The following is a 19827-nucleotide window of genomic DNA, read 5'->3' on the forward strand; positions in this document are numbered from 1 at the left end:
AAAGTCTTCGGTAATTCCTATATAATGATACAGATTTTATTAAAGCTCAACACTTGAACTTTGACCCCAGTCGCTGTGTGGAGCGGACCAATAACAGCGCTCGTTATTGAGAGGTCGCTTCAATAGCGAAAGGAAGGTGACATTTTGCTACAGCAGGAGTTTCAAGAGTGAATAACCCTTGAAAACCAGCAGGATAGAGCGAGCTAAGAAAGCACCATGTCTTCTCTTGTGAGGGCTGTGGCGCAGCTGTTTCGTCGCGGAGCCTCGAGAGCGGGAGGGACGAAGTAAGTTTAATTTAAGGCTTGTATGAAACCGCTCAAATGCAATAGACAGTGGAGTGTTATTTTCACGACTTGCATGTATATATATACACACTTATACATACGTGTGATCCTTAATGTAGTTGTTAGTTATCCAAATACGCTTCTAACAAGAAAAAATTAACTGTCTTCCATTTGGTTATGTCATCTAATATGTGTTTATTGAAAGAACAACAGCTGCATTAAGCTTTAGATATGAGATTATTGTCTGAGAACGTTATCGAGGAGGCTTTTTTTGTATCACCTTTCTTATATATTTGTCTTTGCTTCAGCTGCCTCTAATGTGATGTGTAATGATAACAACGTGCATTTCTAATGCGCTTTTCATCCCCTAGGATTCCAAAACGCTTTACATAAGAGGATACCCACATCATCCACCACTGAAGTGCAGTATCCTGGCTACACAATAGGTCAGATGGTGAAGTTGCTTCACCAGTTGATTTAAGGGCGAGCTTTGGGCATGTCCGATATTACAAACATGAAATTGGATTTAACCAGGACATTGGGGTTAACACCTTGACACTACTGAACAGTGCCATGCCATACTTAAAGATCATGTAGTAGGGGTTTAGGAAAATGTCCTGGAGACAATTCAGAATGCTGTATATTTCAAGTATTTGCATAAAGCTCCTTAAATCATATCATAAAAAGCTAAGCATTTTTCAGCAATGCAATACAAAGTACATTTATGGAAGGTTATTCACAATATAGGTTATAATGGTTTAGTGTTGTGAAGTAGCCCAGCAGTTATATCACCCTGCAACTCACAACTGGTAACCCACTAAAGCTAAGCAGGTGTGAGCCAGGTCAGTACCTGGATGAGAGACCTCCTGGAAAAGCTAAGGTTGCTGTTGGAGAAGGTGTTAGCTGCAGTATAGTGATGGGGACACTATAATTTTTTTAAAAAAAGGGTCTGTCCTTTAGATAAGAAGTAAAACCAAGGCCCTGACTGTTACTAAAAAATCCCAGGGTGTTTCTCAAATAGTGTAGGAATGTTAACCCCGGTGTCCTGGCCAAATTTCCCCCGGCCTTTACCAGACATGGCCTCAAAATAATCCCCATTTATGAATTGGCTTCATCACTCTGCTCTCCTCCACACTGGTGCACTTTGGCTGCCATTGCATTATCCAGGTGGGGAGTCCCCATTATCTGTAAAGCTCTTTGAGTGGAGTGTCCAGAAAAATGCTCTGTAAGTGTAAAGATTACTAAGGGTGCATGGTTATTTTAAAAGCATTGAGAGCATGTAGAAGAGTTATCCTCCACCTCTTTATTATCTTGACTGTTTTCTTCTCATCTGACTTTTTTCAATATTTTCATGGGAATTTTGAATACTTACCTGTCCTTCAAGAAAAGTAATTGTTATCAGTCTTTTTAAATATTTTGTAATTTTATATATATGTGTGTGTGTGTGGTATCCTCAGCAGAAAAGCTGGTGAAGAGCAAAACACTCTTCATTCTTCACTGTAGGTCAGAATGTAGTTGACATTGGCACTCAAATTATGTTGGCATTTTACCAGGAACAATGTACATCTGGGGGTTAAGTTAGGCTTTTCTCTAAAGGATTATGTGTATTAAAAATGTTGAGTTCTCGTAGCACACTTTTATCTTCTAAAATAAAGTGCAGTTTTAATGGTTAGCGCTATCCAGTCAAAATGTTTGTGTCTCCAAATATTGTTATAGGGATAACATGTAACAAACATGGTTTAATTGTACAAGCTTAAACCAATACTATTATTGTATCTCAGATGGCTGGTTCTGAGTTTCCAGTAAAAGAAATGCAGATTGGGCTGACACCAGACAACTTCCTCATCCATTTTTTAAATACAATTTATTTAATATTTTGTTTAATATTTAATATTTAATAAAAGGCGAGAGTGATCATTTCAGTGCAAAGCTCAACGTGCAGAGGGTATTGGTGAATTCAGACTCAACACCAAAGAAGAATTATTTGCTGTGGGGTGGCGCAGTGTCACAATGATGAACATTGCTGTCTCGCAGTGCTGGAGCCCTGGGTTCACTTCTGGACCTAGGCTGCCATCTGTGTAGAGTTTGGATGTTCTTCCTGTGTCAGTGTGGGTTTCTTCCCACAATCCAAGAACATACTAGAAAGTTATTTGACCTTTGGGAAAACTGGCCCTGGGATGAATGTGAACTGATCAAGGAAGAGGAATATGTAGTGACTGAACACATAATTCAGTTCAAACCTTCATTCAGGTTGCACCAACTCTGAATTTTACAGTATTTTCATTGGTGGTTAGGGGAATAAGGGTGAGTACGTGTGTGAAAGCTAGGGATGAGGCTTGGATTAAAAACAACATCCCTCTGTTGCTCCCACACACCACATTTAAGTCTATGACAGTGCACAATGCACAGAACAGTCAAATTAGAGTGCATAATTCTGCCTCTTTGGAGATATGTTGCTATTCAAGGACATGTAAAATGGACTAATTAAGTTTTTTTCACTAAATAGAGATAAATAATAAAGACCAGGCAGCGAGGTGGTTAGCATTGTTGACTTGCAGAGCTCGGGCCTGGGTTCAATTCCATAGGTGCTATACGCCTGGAATCTGTATGTTCTCCCCGTGTTTGTGTGGATTTCCTCTAGATGCTCCAGTTTCCTCCCACAGTCCAAATACATACTAGTAGGATTATTGACTTCTTGGAAAATTGGCCCTGGTGTAAGTGTGTGTTTGTGGGACTGTCCTGGAATGTATTGGCATCCCATCTAAGGTGTACCCCACCTCTTGCCCGTTGCTCCCCAATTACCCTGGAGTGGAAGAAGCGATTTGAAAATGATGGATGGCTGATTTCCTACGTGTTCTCTCATCCCAGCGTTTAATCCCGCCTCAACAGGGTCCGCTTGTCGGCACGCCCGTCTCCATTTGGTGGTTTGAACCCAGTCTTTAAGCTGACGCTGCCATTAAATGCGACCGAGAAATACTCCAACCAGCGCGTCGCTCCGCCTGCCGGCGCGATTTCCTACGTGTTAATATGTTTCATTTTCTATGTGAGGTCCCGGAAGAATCGGGCCTACTGTCAAGACGGTAAAATCCACTTCGTCACCAGTGTAAACTGGAAAAACAAATTCTAAGAATCCTAAGCCTGTGAACATAAGAGTACTTTCTAATGTTTGTCTTGAGAATGCAGGACCCCTGGCGCAGAAACGGGGATGGATTTATTCCAGCGTTACGTGTTTCGGCCCTTCTGATTTCCGCGCTGGTTCTTGTGTTTCAGTGCCGGAGGAGCCGTTCACGTCGGGTTTCGGTACAGGGAGTTCCCATACATCTCCCGAAAGGAGACGTTCCACGCGGAGTTAATCAGTGGTGCCATGTGGTTCTGGATTTTGTGGCACTGCTGGCATGACCCGGATGAAGTGACGGTGAGTTATATTTAACGTTGAGATTCAAAATGGGGGAAATAAAATCCGTTTGGTGTAGAAAACGGCAGCACACTTCACACAAAGAGGACACTGTGGAGCTGAAAATAGCTGGGACTTTGTTACAGACTAATTGTTGAAACTCCCTTAGTAAGATACTAAGATGGCTGAAACACCTTTCTCTGTTTGTTACCTCTTTACTTGGACAAACTCTCACTGCACTAACTGCCTGTATTCTTCTTGGTATTGTATCGACTAGATGTTGTAGCTCACTATCCCTGTGTTTTTTAAAAATTTTGGGTGAATTGAATCTAATTAGAATATATTGGTGTTGATGTGGACCAGTTGCCAAACACTGAAGATTAAGGTACTGATTGGATGCACGTCTTTGGACTAGCCAGGGAAGATGTAAATTGTTTTTACTCCGTTATCAGACAGTTGTCACATGCAAGATCTGTCTTGTGACACCATCACCCTGAGGAATTCTGCAGACATACCTCAGTGCAGCGTGTCTCTTGCGTACTATTCTAGTTGACAGTTGTCTAACTAGATATGTCTATGTAAAAATGAGACATTTTTCCTGTCCAGTGATATCTTGTCGAACCACGTATCCTGCCATTTCACTGGATGTGTGTCTATTGATGGAATGGCTTCACTTTGAATCCGATGTTTGAATCAGTTGGTCAAAGGATTTGCAACCAAGTACAAAACATGACAATTTTATTTAAGATTATGTCAATGTGTCCAATTACTTTTGGTCTCCTAAAAGGAGAAGACTATGCTTTGATTCCTATATGGTTCACACAATATAGATGTAAATACCCTCAACTTAAAGCTAACATTCTGCACTTTAACTTCATAGTCATTGTTTCATTTAAAATCCAGTGCGCTGGAGTACAGAGTCAAAACAACAAAAATTGTAACACTGTCCAAATACTTACGGACTGCACTGTATATTTTATGAGTGTGCTTAACACCTTAATGCAGAGAACATACGTATGAATGTGTGTGGATATTATAGATAAGGAAGACATTCTTGATGCTGATAGTATGTTGCAGGATGTCTGTTTAAAGTATTACCAGAGTATAGAGGGTGTTATGTGATCAGGTAAGAAAACAAGTTATTTTTTTAATTCTTGTTAGGGTCACTTCCCCTGGCCTGACCCATCAGAATGGACTGATGAGGAACTCGGGATCCCACCCGATGATGTGGAGTGAAGAAGATTCTTACTTCAGTTGTCACAAAGGTAAAAGTGTTCTGCAGTATTGCTTGAGTTCTCTCCAATATTCCTTTGCTATAACTGCTTGATTTGCTGATTGAGATCCAGCAAAATGTCTGTCACTGTGAGCCACACCTGTTGACACCATACTGGTTTTGGGGGTAAAAGTGTCATTGATATTTTTAGAAGTTTTCCTTTTCTGTTTTCTGTAAGATGAAAAGAAGACATGCCTCCCACTGCAGCTCTGCCTGACAGCATTATAGATTAACCCAAACGCTTGTGAACAAGATAGATTAAAATAAACCCCCAAAAAAGTTTATTTGCCAAGCAGTTAGTGTGCTCTCCAGGAAAGAAAGAAAAAAATAAAGCTGTTGTCAAATTTCTGTTTCTTAGGGGGTGTAGTGGATTGCTTAGATTAGTCATTACATTGAATTTGTCAGATTTGTGTGCCACTTTGAAGAGGTTTGAGTGTCACCACATTTTCTTGGCTCACTCTACTTGGTGTTTATGATATTTGTCTTAACATCCAAGCACCTCTCAACCATGTGCGTTTACAGCAAGTGAAGCTGCAATCTCTTTGTATAGGTGTGCTTGCGCAGCTGTTGTTACATAAGCATTGGACGCCTTGACTGACAGTTTGTGGAAGTTTGAATTTTTTTCTAGAGCATGATTAAAAAAGTCTGATACAGTAGTGGTCTTTTGATATTTGATACTAGTGACATGTTCGCATGTTTTTGTGTAATATTTCACTTTTGATCTGCTACTGATGATATCCTTATTCTTGCTGCTCAGTTACCAACCTTTTTTAACACAAATCTTGTGAACTAAATCTTCTGAAAAATATATACAGCAGGTGAGATTTGCATTAAATGTATTACTCTGGATTTTGCAAAACATTTAGTCTCATTGTTTGATTTCAGTGGTATCCAACAAATACATGATAGCAGCATAAACAATGATATGTTTAGTCTTGTTGCATTGATTTAGAATAATTTAGAGTGGATTTCTACTTAATGTAGTTCCTACACCTAAGTATGGTATAACAAGGGATGACTCTAAACATTACTTATAGGCCTATTACTTGTTCCTCTGCAGACTACGCATGCTGACGCAGCTACCCACCTTAACTGCTGTTCATAGGAAATATCTTAATATTGTTACATTACTTTAGATTCTCCTGCTGGGGGTTGATGTTGAAGAATGAAGGAAGTGGCCTCCACCCAGACTGTCTTCAGATCTTCAATATTGTATATATTATATTAAATTTTGGTTCTGTAACTTGCTTTGCATATGCTGTTTTTTCTTACATTATAGTTCAGTAATTGAGTGTGTTTTTCTGCTTTCTGACTAAAGTTACTTAACTTAAATAGAACTGAGCTAATGGTCTGTTTTTAGTGACAATTGGATTCAAGAAATGAAACTGGTTACTAAGAAATCTTTTTTAATATTTACAGGCAATTTTGTCAAATACATAAAAATTAAAATATTCAAAGATGCATTGCAATGAGTAACAAAGTCACAAGACCTAAAACGTTTTTTTCCCAAATCAAAATATGAAAATACCTTTAAAACATCCAAACAATTTTAGAAAACCAAAAAAAAGGAAGAGAATACACAATGACCATCAATAGTTAACACAAAACTTGCAATTAAATTGATCTAAAAACAGAATTAAAAGCCAAATAAATACTGTACAATTCATAGTACTGCATAATACATACCCTGCCTGCAGGCCAGTCATTGATGTACATAAGCTCTATCAAAAGATATGACCAAAGAGGAAATTATTTGAATGTGATATGTGAAAAGCAATTAGTGTTCAGTGAAACTCAATTCAGAGCTAGAAGAAGAAATTGGCAATGTGAATTTTAACACTTCAATGCAGCATACGTTTATGGGAAAAGCATTATATATACTCTGCTTTGTATCAGGCTTCTGATTTGTGGAGCAGGCATACAATACAGTACTAAGCAGTAGAGCCAGTCCTTTCCCTTGAGGCCAACAAGTTGACAGCCCTGACAATTGCAGCAGTGATCACAGAGCATACAGTGTGGCAGGTCATGCTAGGAGGTCCTTGTTCTAGCCTAATAACAGGGAGTTCAAAAGCCACTTGACAGGCTCAAGCTTAGGAGAAGTTAGTGCAATATATGTTGCCAGTTAAAAACCACAGTGCGTGATCAAGCCTGAACACCTCATTTTACATCTTGGGTAAAGAGGAAGTCTAAAGATCTTAGGTAGAAAAAAAAAAAAACTGCTCTTCCAAGTTTAATATCTACTTTGTCGCAATGATCTCAAAAGTGGCCAGGTCTACAGATGGCAGGCAATGCACTGATTTTCTACACTTGCAGTACCAGAAAGCACCAAATGGTCATATGCTATCTGGACAGACTGCACCAGATCAGCAAGCATTGTGATGACTGTGGTTTTCTCATGCAAGTTGGCGTGGGTTTTTACAACTCACTCGCATCCTTTAACTAAGGATCACCATCAAGTTGTAACATTCGTCTGAAGCAAAAATGTCATGTACTAGGAAAATGGAAATATATACCTTTATATAATGTATGAAGACTAACATTAAAACGTTGTTTGATTAACCTCATTATACTGAAATACAACTTGACATGGAGAAGATGGGCCCGATAAGTGCCATACTATGCCAATGAAGACTTGTAAATATCTATCCCATTAGGGTAGCAATGCCCAACTGGTCATGGAAAGATTTCGCACATTTCTGTTCTCATTCTATTTATGTTTAACTGAGCCAGGTGTTCTGTTAAAAACTTGTATCATGATTACCATGATCACCGCTGGCTGACTGAAATGAAGGCTTTGCTAAACAAGGGATGATGGGAATGTACTAAAATAGTGCTACTAATTACTGCCATGCAGGATGACAACTAGGCTTCAGGTACACTTGTGGCTTTATTACCACTCGCTCTGTTCTCTTGTGGTTGTGACTGTATAATGAAAGACGATTCAAAAGTGATGGACGTAGCACAACAGTTTCTTTCAGCCACCAGAACTCCTCCATCATGCAGTTATCTCCATGATCAAGTAGGAAGGAAATAATACCTCCCACGTAGCTTTCCTTAAAACAGAATCCACAATTTCAAGGGCCTACAGAGATAAACCAGTGCCTAAAAATGCAGATCTAGAAAGGTAGCTAGTACAGCCGAGTATTGTGCAGTCTACAGATCCACTTACATGCCAAAGCAACTTGTAACTTTCATTACCAGAAAATATTCAAAAGTCTTCTTGGGGTAAAATTCTCTTGGGTGTCTCTGCAGTATGGGATGACAGCCGCCCACACTAAATTTATTCTTAATTACATAATACAATCTTAATGATTCATATCTTATTTGAATGCTCTAATTATACTAAAAAATGTATAACACTCAAGATGAATATGATTCTCATTCAAATAGGGCTGTATTACTATCTAAAAAATCCTTTTTACTTGCTTACAAATGGTTTTAAAACTTTAAGGAACAGCTACTGAGGATCAAAGTTTTTCGGATGCTCTGACTGTAAAGTGAAAACAAAACCAAGCCAGGAATCCGATGAAAGGGCTCCACTCTGACATTTAAGCTACTAACAAAGAGACTTTAATAATGTCAACCTTCTGTCATATTCATTCAACAAAATGAATTTCTTCAATGACTATCAGTCCCTGAGAAAGACCTGCCATCATCAAAAGACAATGCTCTGAATAGCATGAAGAAAACAGAAAACCTTAATAAAGCAATGTAATCACCTGAAATCAGCACACATTGGCTTGAAAACTGCATCCTAAATGCATAAATCCTAATACTGAGTAAGAACTACACCTGGATCTGCAGCAGTGCCATGCTGCGTCACAGAAGGAACATGAAAACAATAAAATGTCCAAAGCAATAAGTAGCTTTCTGATATGAAAATCAAAAGGGATATATTAAGAATGCAGGCTAATGTATGCTACACATTAAAACAAATCTCTTTACAAGCTCCAGACGTTCAGGAGCAATCAACTTAAAATAGATTTTTTTCCCCATTTAGTTATGCTTTTGTACTGTAAATGTACCATGAGAAAAGAATCCAATATTATAGAAATGGAAATAAAGGTCATTAATTATAATGACATTTGTTTTGCAAATTTGTAGACTGGAGCAATAACAGAATCGGACATCTAACAGTGCAGCACATTTGGTTATCTTTTTCCACATATCTCCTTAGCAATTAGAAGGAGAAATAAAAAAGTGAGGAAACTTTGAAGAACTGATGTTCAATGTTGTCTTATTTCAGCTCTTCATTACAGTGTAAAAGGGGAATTTGCACTTCCAAGTTTTTTTCAGGCTGGTAGCCAATTAAGCAAATGCTTTCTTGATTATATGATGTTCACTACGAAAGAAAGAGAAACAAACAGAAACAGTAGTAAAATCCTAGAACAAAACTGAGCTTATACAACAAAGCAATTCAAAATATCAGCTACACAAGCTGAGGAGGGCTTGGCGTTGAAAGCAGAAAAGACTGGATGAGCAGTAATTATTTCTGTGAATCTGACAGGGACTGAGTTGCTGTTCATGTCCAGCAGCTTGGGTATGAATGCATGAAAAACAGAAGCATTTTTCTCTCTACCACAAACCCAAAGACAAGAGAAAAGGTTTCACATCAAAACCGGAACCTGAAAGAAAATGAAAACTAAAATAGACATCATTCACCTTTTTTAAATAAATAATTCAAAAGTCATCAAAAAAAAAAAATAAAAACAAACAGAAAAATTAAAACTCTGACTGAAATAAATTAACTGGAAAACCACGGCTTCGTTTCTCCCCTCTATAATGTAATGCTTTCGGCAAAAGTAAACCAGTTTTTTTTTTTTGCCATTTCACAAATCATTTTGACAGCAGCACTCCCAGACATCACTGCTCTGCCTTCACAGTGGATGAAATGAAACCAGCCCGTCTACGATTTCCCAGAGTAGCCTTACTCTACTAAAATACCAATTGCAAATTATGTCTACTCCTGGGGCTTTCTGAAACTGTTCTGCCACTAGAATATGGCTATGGTATATAGTATAACTGCAGTGTATGGCTTTGAAGAGTTACATCATAAAGCCATTCAGGGCATTTATTTAAGAGCTACTATATACTGTAACTCAACCATGACTTACAGTATAACCACTGTCCAAAATATTAAAAAAGACAGATCCAATGAATGGCCTGTCTCAGTAACAGGTACCTCGTAGTTCGATGATAGAAACCACCTTGATATTTTGACAAATACATTTTTAAAAGCCATTTAGATTTTGAAGACTCTGTGTGGGCAAGATTATATTTCTACATGTAGCTTTAGTTTTGTCAATGAAAATGATGCCGTCGCCCCCCCCGTTCGGGGAAACGTGAAGCACTTGTAACACTGACAGTGATGCAGGAGCAGGAAGACCTTTTGGGAGTCTAGGGAGTGCTTTTATCCTGTCCAACCACCTCTCCTGTATCTTATTGCTGGTTTGAATGCAAAAAACGAGAGCAAGGGAATGAGGGATGAGAAAACAGCACCATTCTAAACCAGCCCTGCACCTTGCAGGTACAGACGAGGCACCACTGTTTGCCCAGGGCTGTGAATTTCAGGGTGACAGACAAACATACCCAGTCTCAGGTAGCGTTTCTCAGGGCTGCACAGAACAGCCTTTTACTGGCTAAAGCGCAGCACTTTCATGGTATTGCAATTTGCAGGGTTTTTTTCCCCTTCCTCTGACATAGATCTTCCCCAGAGAAAGAAAAAGTCAATGCCGAAAGCAGCCTGTGACTAGAATGCAAAGACGTGGCATCAATACGGAGTTGGCAATATAAGAGCAGAATTCATCTTCCATTCCATATCCCCACTGTAGAAGCCAGGGGCAACAGAGTCCTCCTCTTTCAGTGGAGAGATTCCAAGCATGTTTCCTTGAGCTCAGATCCGTTCTTCTCTCCCAGAGTCAGCTTTGTGACGCACAGATTTCCGAGATGAGTCTCCTCCCGTAATACGGCTGCCGAAGATTCCACATGCTGCCTTTTTTTTTCCTCTCCTTTGTCTGGTCTGAATTGTGTAGTGTGCAGCTGTGTGCTCGCTAGTGTAAATCTGATACCCTGTCACCTAAACTTGCACAGTGAACGTGTAGTGTTAAGGTCATTCCTCTTCTGTGCTCCAGGCAGTGATTCTACAGCACATGTGTCTCTCAACAACAGGACAGATAAACCCTCAGGGCCTGTCAGGACCCGAAACCCACCCCACTACTCCCCACCCACCCCCACCCACCAGCTCAAACTGGAAAAACCAGTGTCTTTTTTTTCGACCTTTTTCCTCCCAGAGTCCCCTCCGTTTGTGGTTAAACGAAGAAGCGGCTGTGCCGATTCAGCTTGAGGATTTTCCCCAGTCTCTGCTTCGCGGTAGCCATGCCCTTTTTAGGCCGCTTGCCTGCAAAAAAAAAAAGAAGAAAAACCATGGATGTGAAAAGTGACCTGTCTCTCACTCTGCAACTCACAACTGGCAGCCCACTGAAGCTCAGCAGGTGTGAGCCTGGTCAGTATCTGGATGGGAGACCTCCTGGGAAAAACTAAGGTTGCTGCTGGAAGAGGTGTTAGTGGGGCCAGCAGGGGGCGCTCCCCCTGAGGTCCATGTGGGTCCTAATGCCCCAGTATAGTGACGGGGACAATACCGTAAACAGGCGCTGTCCTTCGGATGAGACGTAAAACCGAAGTCCTGACTCTCTGTGGTCATTAAAAAACCCAGGGCGTTTCTCGTAAAGAGTAGGGGTGTAACCCCGGCGTCCTGGCCAAACTTCCCATTGGCCCTTACCAATCATGGCCTCCTAATAATCCCTGTCTATGAATTGGCTTCATTACTCTGCTCTCCTCCCCACTGATAGCTGATGTGTGGTGAGCGTTCTGGCGCACTATGGCTGCCGTCGCATCATCCAGGTGGATGCTGCACATTGGTGGTGGTGGAGGGGAGTCCCCATTACCTGTAAAGCGCTGTGAGTGGAGTGTCCAGAAAAGCGCTATATAAGTGTAAGCAATTATTATTATTATTATTATTGTTGTTATTAAATTAATGCCAAAATTGTGACAAAACGTCCAAAACCAAAACACGGTGCACGCAACTACATCTAGTAGACTAGATGTTTGTGATGCATCAAATGCTTACTAGTTGAAAGTGCAAGGTCTAAAGTCAGCTAGATGATAAATACAACCAGGGCAAAGTACTGCCTGGAAGGTCTGAATGAAGCAACATTACTCCTGTGCTGGGGTCCTTGCACAGGCTTCCAAATCAGGTTGCGTGTCAACTTCAAAATCCTCATGCTCACTTATAAGGCTCTACATGGCTTGACACCCCAATACCTGCCTGACGTATTGTCCTCACCTCGCAACCTTTGTTTATTTAAATCTCCTGTCTGTCCTCCAAGCCCGTCTACACTCTAAGGACAACGGGGCCATTTCCTGCTATACCCCAAAGCTCTGGAATTCTATCCCTCAGGATATCAAAGAGTCACCTTCCCCAAGCGCCTTTAAATCCAGACTCAAATTCCTCTTCTGCTTTGCCTTCCTTCTGTATTCCAAACCCTTATTGTAACTGTGTGATCTTTCTCTCTCCACTCATTGTGTTTTTTTCCCCCTTTGCTGTCAAGCACTTTGTGAAGGCACCTTGAAAGGTGCCATATACAATGAAATGCATTATTATTAAGGGAAATCATGAAATTAACATTCACATTTTACTGGCTCCTGTCACTGTCTTTCACATCCCTCAATGGTAATGGACTGGAAAGCTCATGAGACGCACTGGTGCTTTGTCACACAACACAACAGATGAACATCACTGACCCTTTGTAGCTTGGTTGCTGATGGGAGGGGGGTTGGAGGCAGGCCTCTTGGAGGGGTGCAGGGGTGGCGACAGGGAGGTCTCGCTGTACTGGAACTCTGCCCCCAGGCTGCAGTCGTCCCGCAGGGGGCTGGAGGAGGAGGAGGTGAGGGGGTGCCTGTGGTTGACCCAGGCGTCGCTGCCACTGCTGTTGCTGCTGCTCTCGCTGTCCATGAAGTTCTTGTTCTCCTGGATTCTCTGGCTCAGCTCGGCAGTGCACTCCTTCCTCAGGTGCTTCTGTGCCTTCGTTTCATCCTGCCGGGAGAGACACGGGGGAGGGAGGACGCCGTGAGGCGGGAACGGGGCAGCAGGTCCGCTGGCGGACTTAAGAGACTGGCGCGAGAAGGAAAGGAAGGTTTGGCAGAACGCTACGTCAACAGGTATTCCGGCAATTTTATGTCTTAGGAATGCTCTGCTGGTGCTCTCGCACGTGGACACGATCCTCGTGATCCCGTTCGTGTGTGCACCGGAGTTTATTACTTCACAGACTTAGAAGTGTGCCAGAATAAACCAACTAACTTTACAACAACCCTATACAGAGTACATCTTGTCCCGATTACAATGATGCTTGAAGAAACCTAGCAGGACCGGTCCAATGGAGGGTGTGTGGAGCATCCCAGTAAACCTATGGCCTAAGATTCAGCCTTACCTGGTGACTGGTGCCAAAGCCACCTAGGCTGTCCTCCCCTGACGCTGGCTCTCCTCCACCTGAAGGACACCAAGGAGAAATGAAGTCAGATCCCGTAGAGCCCCGGTCATTCCTCTCCGGTGCCTCACATAACAGGCAGAATTTGAGGTTTCAGAACTGGTAGACAGCTTCCGCCCCCATCCTCAACAGCTTACACAGGGAGAGAATCTCTGTCAGAGGGCTCGATGCAGGTAAGGCAGAGGAAAATCGAAGTCAATTGATTCAAGGAGAAGAAAGAGCTCAGAGGTGATCCTCTCCTATGCCTTCAGACCTGGATCACAAATTCTTAACTTATTAATTTGGTCCCTATTTTACAGGAAAGTAGGCATAAAGAAAGCTAGGAACCGTGAATCTTCTCAATGCGTTTGGTTGCTTCAGCAAGATTTTTGGGAAAGCGGGCTATCTAATCACTGGAAATAACCTCCTCCGCTAACGAAAAAATAAAGAAAAGCACAGGCCGAGACCAAGTTCGTCCCAGGTCTCGGCTCTTGCCCTGAACGTGTCCGGAGTGTGGGCCCCCGGGTTTGGGTGGAAGGAGAGGCATACCGCTGTCTGCTGTTCTGTGAGCTGGGCTTGACCACCACTGCTCCCTTGAGGAGTCCCAGGGCTCCTGGGAGCTCCCACTCTCCTCCAGATGCCCAGGTAAACACTGAGGGTACAGCAGCCCTGCCATTGACAGCATGCCCTGAATAGCTTCTTCTGTGCTTGGCGAGGTAGGACGTTCTCTGTAATCACAAGGGGGTTTTTTACGGACAAGGCACCACAAAGGTGCACACTTAGACCTGCTAGTGTTTGCATAATTGAACGAAACCATGCAGAACACGTCTTCACATGGGTTTCCTCCCACAGTCCAAAAACATACTGTGAAACCCGTTTCACTTTTTTCAACCCAATATCGCACTGGAAAAGGCCTAGAACTCTTAGTATTTACTCCATTTTTTTTAACAACAACGAAAGGAGCATTATGAATACATTTACAAACTACAACCATGATTAAAGAAGGGCTTGTTACCAGCAGCTTGGAAGCTCAAGCCCTCAATGTCTCCAATTAATTTTGTGTTCCTCTAAGCAGGTTAACCTCTTGTGCTCCGTCCTTTAGATCAGGCCTAAAACGTATTCCAGCCATACCTTCTGAGAATAATTTAGATACAAACATATTCTAAAATGATGGAATAATATTGTTTCAGACCAGCAGGATAAAATTCAAGAATATAGTAGATTTATTTGGACATACTACAATAAATAGAATCTGTTACAGCTGCTGATTCCTCACACACAGTTTTAAATGTGAAAAGGAAAACTGCTAAAACTCAATTAAAGCTACTTTAGGCTGTGTTACACTGCTGTACATCACAGTAGTTAGGATTAGCTGATAAAAGCCCTTATATAGTCATTGTATGCTTACAGTTTGAGTGGTTTCTCCTGGTCACTGAGTCTCTGGCTGGCCTGGTACAGGTCCATGATGCCCCCTGAGTCTCTCTGGGTCTCACTCTTTGAGGAAACCTTCTCGTCTTCCTCAGAGCTACCTGACTCTTCCTCAGAAGAATCTTTTTGCTGGGGAAAAGGACACCAAAGGTAACTTCGTCCGTTTGTCAGCATTTCGGAAGGACAGCACGCTTTCATTTAAATTGCTTCTCTCTTTTTGTTTCTCAAGACTGCAAAACTGAAACAAGGCAGCTGTGTTTTAATTTGATATCCAGATGACATTAAGCACAGCTGTAGCGTGAAAGCTGCATTTAATCAAGTATACTTTTATGAAGAATTCCAGAAATGCAAAAAGAGGAATTCCAAACACTAAAGTAAAATGAATGACAGCACATCTAATCATATGCTGAATCTAAAAACATTTAATCTTTTTCCAGCCATTGCCCTATATAGGGAATCAATATTCAATTTTACATACAGCATATTCATTCCATTATGAAATTTAAAAATCTTGCCAAAATTACTTTGTAAGTGCTATATATTGCCAGAAGCTTCAGCCTCAGAATGCCTTTTCGCAGAGGTAATGACAGGGTTTTTAATCTCAACATAGGATATGAAGTCTGGACACATACCTTTATAGTGCAACTGTCTTCAGACTCTGCTTCTGAGTCAGAAGTATCAGAGTGCCCTGATGCTCCATTCCTGAGTTCAGATTTCACACTTTCAAAAAACTCTGAAAGCAAAATTAGACAGGTTTTATAACTATGAGAGCAGTAAGAATGCAACTTAACATTTTTATACTTCCGTCATAAGTCAAGTATTCAAATAAGCCACTTTATAACATAAGAATATATGTATTCACGATTACAATGAACTTCATAAACAATCAAGTGCCACACATTGTAGTTTCTTATTTTATACCATTAACTTTTCAGTCATTCAATTGGGCTCGTTTCTCATATCCACATATCCACTACAGTAAGGGAGGACTGAAAATGTTTGTATTTATACTTGTTTATTGTAGAAAAGGTTAATAAGTAAAACCTCAAACATAAAGTGATCAGCTTTCATCAGTAATTTGTTTTCTGATATTTACAAATTTTTACTTTTTAAAAGTTTAGAACTTTTTATATGGGGCCAACATAAATGTACAGGGGGTGGGGTGTTAAATACAGAAATGCAAAAGTGCAATGATCAAATCTGTTATTAGCTTGGTCAATAAAAAAACAGCAATAGCCCACATAGAAATAGACCATTTTAACAGTAGAATTTTATATCCCAACCCAGCAAATGGGTAATTGATAACTGCACAGTCCTACACTAAATCCTGATTGCTAGCAACTATATCACCCTGCAATCACTGGCAGACCACTGGTGTGAGCCTGGTCAGTATCTGGATGGGAGACCTCCTGGGAAAGCTAAGGTTGCTGCTAGAAGTGGAGCCAGTAGGGGGCGCTCACCCTTTAGTCTGTGTGGGTCCTAATGCCACAATATAGCACATTTGAAAAAAGGCACCGTCCTTCAGATGAGATGTAAAACTGAGGTCCTGACTCTCCATACTCATTAAAAATTCCAGGGCGTTTCTCAAAAAGAGCAGGGATGTTAACCCTCCGGCCCTTACCAATCATGGCCTCCTAATAATCCCCATCTATGAATCGGCTTCATCATTCTGTTCTCCTCCCCACTGAGAGCTGATGTGTGGTGAGCACACTGTGCACACTGTGGCTGCCGTTGCATCATCCAGGTGGGGTCTACACATTGGTGGTGGAGGGGAGTCCCCATTATTTATTAAGTGCTTTGTTGAGTGGAGTGTCCAGAAAAGTGCTATATAATATAGTATATATACATACTCTCATACATCCTGACCTAATGGCACCTGATGAAATCCAATGAGGATTAAAAGCTGGCCACTCTGGATCTGAACCTGCAGTCCCCTGGAGGAAGGACTCATTGCACAGGTCAGGGAAAGACTTTGACTACAGCAGCTTTTCAAGGCCCCACGGTGGAGATTACAGTCTGCGCTGTCCTGCACTTACTGTTGAGTGGATTCTGCTTGGCGTGTTTTTCCCCGATGCTCTCCTCCTCCCACTCCTCCTTCTCGTTCTTGATCTTGCTGGCCTCTTTTGGACTTCCTGTGTTACCTTCACCACCGGCAGCACTCGAGCTCTTGTCTGGGACTTGCTGCCTTTCATCTCTGACACAGGGACACAGACACAGGTGAGTTGGGCCCATCAAGAAAGAGCAACCAGGTCATACGGTCAACAAGATGCTAGTGAAGAAATTGTCCTGGGGCTGGGAGTAATCCTATATACCCATTTTCTATCTGATGACTTCTGAGGAATCTGAGCGTCATCTTTTTTTAAATAACCTCAAAGTACAATTAGTGCGTTCTCACCACTGCTCACAGCTAAAGATAAAAGACCTAAAAATTAGGCAGACATGTCACCAATCATCGTTTCAACGTTAAAACACAGACAAAAGATATTTGAACTGATGAGAAAAGGTCTACATGCGTTTAGCGAGCCCAGAAGTCTCAGATCAGTCAGTCAGAGAACTGTCTATGTCATTTCGTCTTTGATATTCAAGAAGTTTCTGCTTGCCTCATAATCCTGCCATTTGAAAGAACTAAGCGCAGATTATTGTCAAAGGTTCTCCGCTCAGGTGTTGAGGACGTGGCCTGGAAGACCTTATTATACTTTCCATTCATCCTGGAGCTGTACACCAGATCCTATGGGGTATAAAACAATAATTTATTACAGAATTGTCTTTTTAGAGTAGAAGAGTACACTCTACATGCTATAATACATTGTCTTCTGAGTGGAATTTAAATACGAATTAGACATGCTAGTGTTTGCATAATTGAACGAAACCACGCAGAACACGTCTTCACATGGGTTTCCTCCCACAGTCCAAAAACATACTGGGAAACTGGCTTCTGGGAAAATTGGTCTCGTGTGCATCTGTATCTATGTGTGCCCTTCGATAGACTGGCGTCCCGTCCAGGGTGTATCCTGCCTTGCACCCACTGCATGCAGGGATGCTCTCCGGTTACCCGCATTTAGCTAAAATGGTTGGAAAGTTGCTAGACTGATGGGATGGATATTTAAAAGGGGGGCAGGCATTCCTTTTTGTGAAGCACGACAAGGATATTTTGCAGTTCAAGCAGGTAGCTGCGTCCGCATACGCAGGCTGCAAAGGAACAAGCTCAGGGTTTAATCCGTGCTGAAAAGAGAAGAAGAAAACGCAACGTTTCGGCCACAGAGCCTCCTCCCTGCCTTTCCTTTCTCCTCTTTTCAGCATGGAATAAACCTTAAACTTGGTCCTTTGAAGGATATTTTGCACCCTCTTTTGTTTTTCAAAAAATTCTTAAAAAGGACAAGGCGACGGGCCTGTCCTTTTTAAGAAGAAGGAGTGTGTTGTGTGCTGCAAGCCGTCAACAGGAAAGGTGCAGGCCCCGGGCCCTCTCCCCGCTACCTCCTCCCAGGGCGACATCTCCAGGCGCCGCAGCACCTCCCTGGTGTGCAGCTCCAGGATGTCCAGGTTGGAAGGCGTTTTGGTGCTGTGGTCACGGAGCCGCCGGGCATTCCTCCGGGCCTGGGAGCCCCTCTCCAGCGAGGAGCGCGTCATGGGGCACGAGCTCCCCATTCCCTGAGATTTCGCTGGCCTGCTGCCGCTCTGGTCCTCCTGTTGCCGACCACAAGAGTGGGGTTAGAAACCCTGCTGACCGGCTGGCTAGGCGCTCAGTCGACCCTCCCTCAAAGGCCAAGTGTGTGGGATAGAAAGTGCCGCCCAATACAAGCTGGGCAGGAAGCCCTCGACATTTTATACAACCAAAGATGGTCTGTTCTGACCACTGCTTAGTCAAAAATTTAATTAAAATAACACTTATATAGCGCTTTTCTTGATACTCCACTCAAAGCGCTTTACAGGTGATGGGGACTCTCCTCCACCACCACCTGGTTGATGCGACAGCAACCATAGACCGCCAGTACACTCATCACACATCAGCTATCAATGGGGAGGAGAACAGAGCAATGAAAGAGATGGGAATTAGTAGGAGGCCATGATTGGTAAGGGCCAATGGGAAATTTGGCCAGGACGCCAAGGTTACACCCCTACTCTTTTTTAAGAAAAACCCTGGGATTTTTACCACAGAGAGTCAGGACCTCAGTTTTGAGAAATTAGTACGATTTCTCAATTTCACAGAATGCTGGTACTTATGGTAAAGGCTGGTCCTAAGGCCTTGTTTTCCCACTGTAGCCTAGTCAGGGCTCACCTCTTGGTAGCGGATTTCCTTATTGAGTTCTTTAATGAGATGGTTGGGCCTGATATGGTCTGGAACTTCACCGGTTGGCTCTGTAGCCTGTGGAGAGAAAACAAAGCTGGTTAACGAGGAAGAGTTAGAGCTCTAGCCTCAAGGACACAAATATCAGCCTCTAAACCATATTTAAGGCAGATCTTAACTTCGGTAATTATGATAAAAAAGGATCACTTAAAATGTGAAGATAGATTATTTTCTATTTTTCTATCAAGCACTGATATCACCCTTTTACTGTGTTCTCTTTTCATCGGTTGCTTTTATGGGCAAAATGCTAGGAATGACACCTAGCTTGAGCTCAAGTTTTGGTTCAGTATCTGAGATTTTAATTTCATATCATAGGCTTCATAATCACGTAAATGAAAATTTCAATACACATCCTATCCCAAAATAATATCTTTAAACAATCCATTTCTGTTTACAATAAAGCACATGCTTCAACAAAACACAATTTGCTACTGTATTCATTTACATATGTTATGAAACCAATGCATATGCAACATGTTTTTCAGATACTTTAACTAGACTGCCGATTGGAATGAGTGCAACTGAACGGAGCTCACAAAATCAAATGTCGAGATGGTTTTGCCGACAAATACTACTAACTT

The 19827-nt window shown here is 41.8% G+C and overlaps 2 protein-coding genes across 3 annotated transcripts in view; one reads left to right on the forward strand and one right to left on the reverse strand.

Annotated features, from left to right (window-relative positions):
• The first annotated feature begins 98 nt into the window (after positions 1-98).
• ndufb2 (NADH:ubiquinone oxidoreductase subunit B2) lies at positions 99-6194 on the forward strand. Of its 2 annotated transcripts, none has more exons than XM_069192078.1 (4): positions 99-284; positions 3555-3699; positions 4840-4943; positions 6012-6194. In XM_069192078.1, exons 1-3 carry the CDS (start codon positions 217-219, stop codon positions 4912-4914), a joined length of 288 nt encoding a protein of 95 aa, XP_069048179.1. In that variant the 5' UTR covers positions 99-216; the 3' UTR covers positions 4915-4943; positions 6012-6194. The 2 variants fall into 2 exon arrangements, with proteins under 2 accessions (XP_069048179.1, XP_015208519.1); XM_015353033.2 differs by having other exon boundaries at positions 100-284; positions 6088-6194.
• A 316-nt stretch (positions 6195-6510) lies between these two features.
• The window catches only part of kdm7ab (lysine (K)-specific demethylase 7Ab), a 53460-nt gene continuing 40143 nt past the window's right edge, over positions 6511-19827 (reverse strand). Inside the window, exons 11-20 of the mRNA XM_015353028.2 lie at positions 19178-19264; positions 18376-18585; positions 17502-17629; positions 16938-17095; positions 15534-15634; positions 14882-15030; positions 14023-14201; positions 13438-13496; positions 12752-13043; positions 6511-11348 (exon numbers count right to left, since the gene is read on the reverse strand). Coding sequence (XP_015208514.1) covers positions 11260-11348; positions 12752-13043; positions 13438-13496; positions 14023-14201; positions 14882-15030; positions 15534-15634; positions 16938-17095; positions 17502-17629; positions 18376-18585; positions 19178-19264 — 1452 coding nt within the window. The 3' untranslated portion in view covers positions 6511-11259. The remainder of the gene's footprint in view (positions 11349-12751; positions 13044-13437; positions 13497-14022; positions 14202-14881; positions 15031-15533; positions 15635-16937; positions 17096-17501; positions 17630-18375; positions 18586-19177; positions 19265-19827) is intronic.

The sequence above is a fragment of the Lepisosteus oculatus genome, chromosome 7 (assembly GCF_040954835.1).
Source record: "Lepisosteus oculatus isolate fLepOcu1 chromosome 7, fLepOcu1.hap2, whole genome shotgun sequence".
Lineage (NCBI taxonomy): Eukaryota > Metazoa > Chordata > Actinopteri > Semionotiformes > Lepisosteidae > Lepisosteus > Lepisosteus oculatus.

What these genes read in the sequence shown, in the direction of transcription:
- ndufb2 (XM_069192078.1), top strand. Translation starts at nt 217, where the DNA reads ATGTCTTCTCTTGTGAGGGCTGTGGCGCAGCTGTTTCGTCGCGGAGCC. An exon ending in TCGAGAGCGGGAGGGACGAA is followed by an intron (nt 285 to 3,554) that starts GTAAGTTTAATT and finishes CTTGTGTTTCAG; the next exon opens with TGCCGGAGGAGCCGTTCACG. An exon ending in ATGACCCGGATGAAGTGACG is followed by an intron (nt 3,700 to 4,839) that starts GTGAGTTATATT and finishes AATTCTTGTTAG; the next exon opens with GGTCACTTCCCCTGGCCTGA.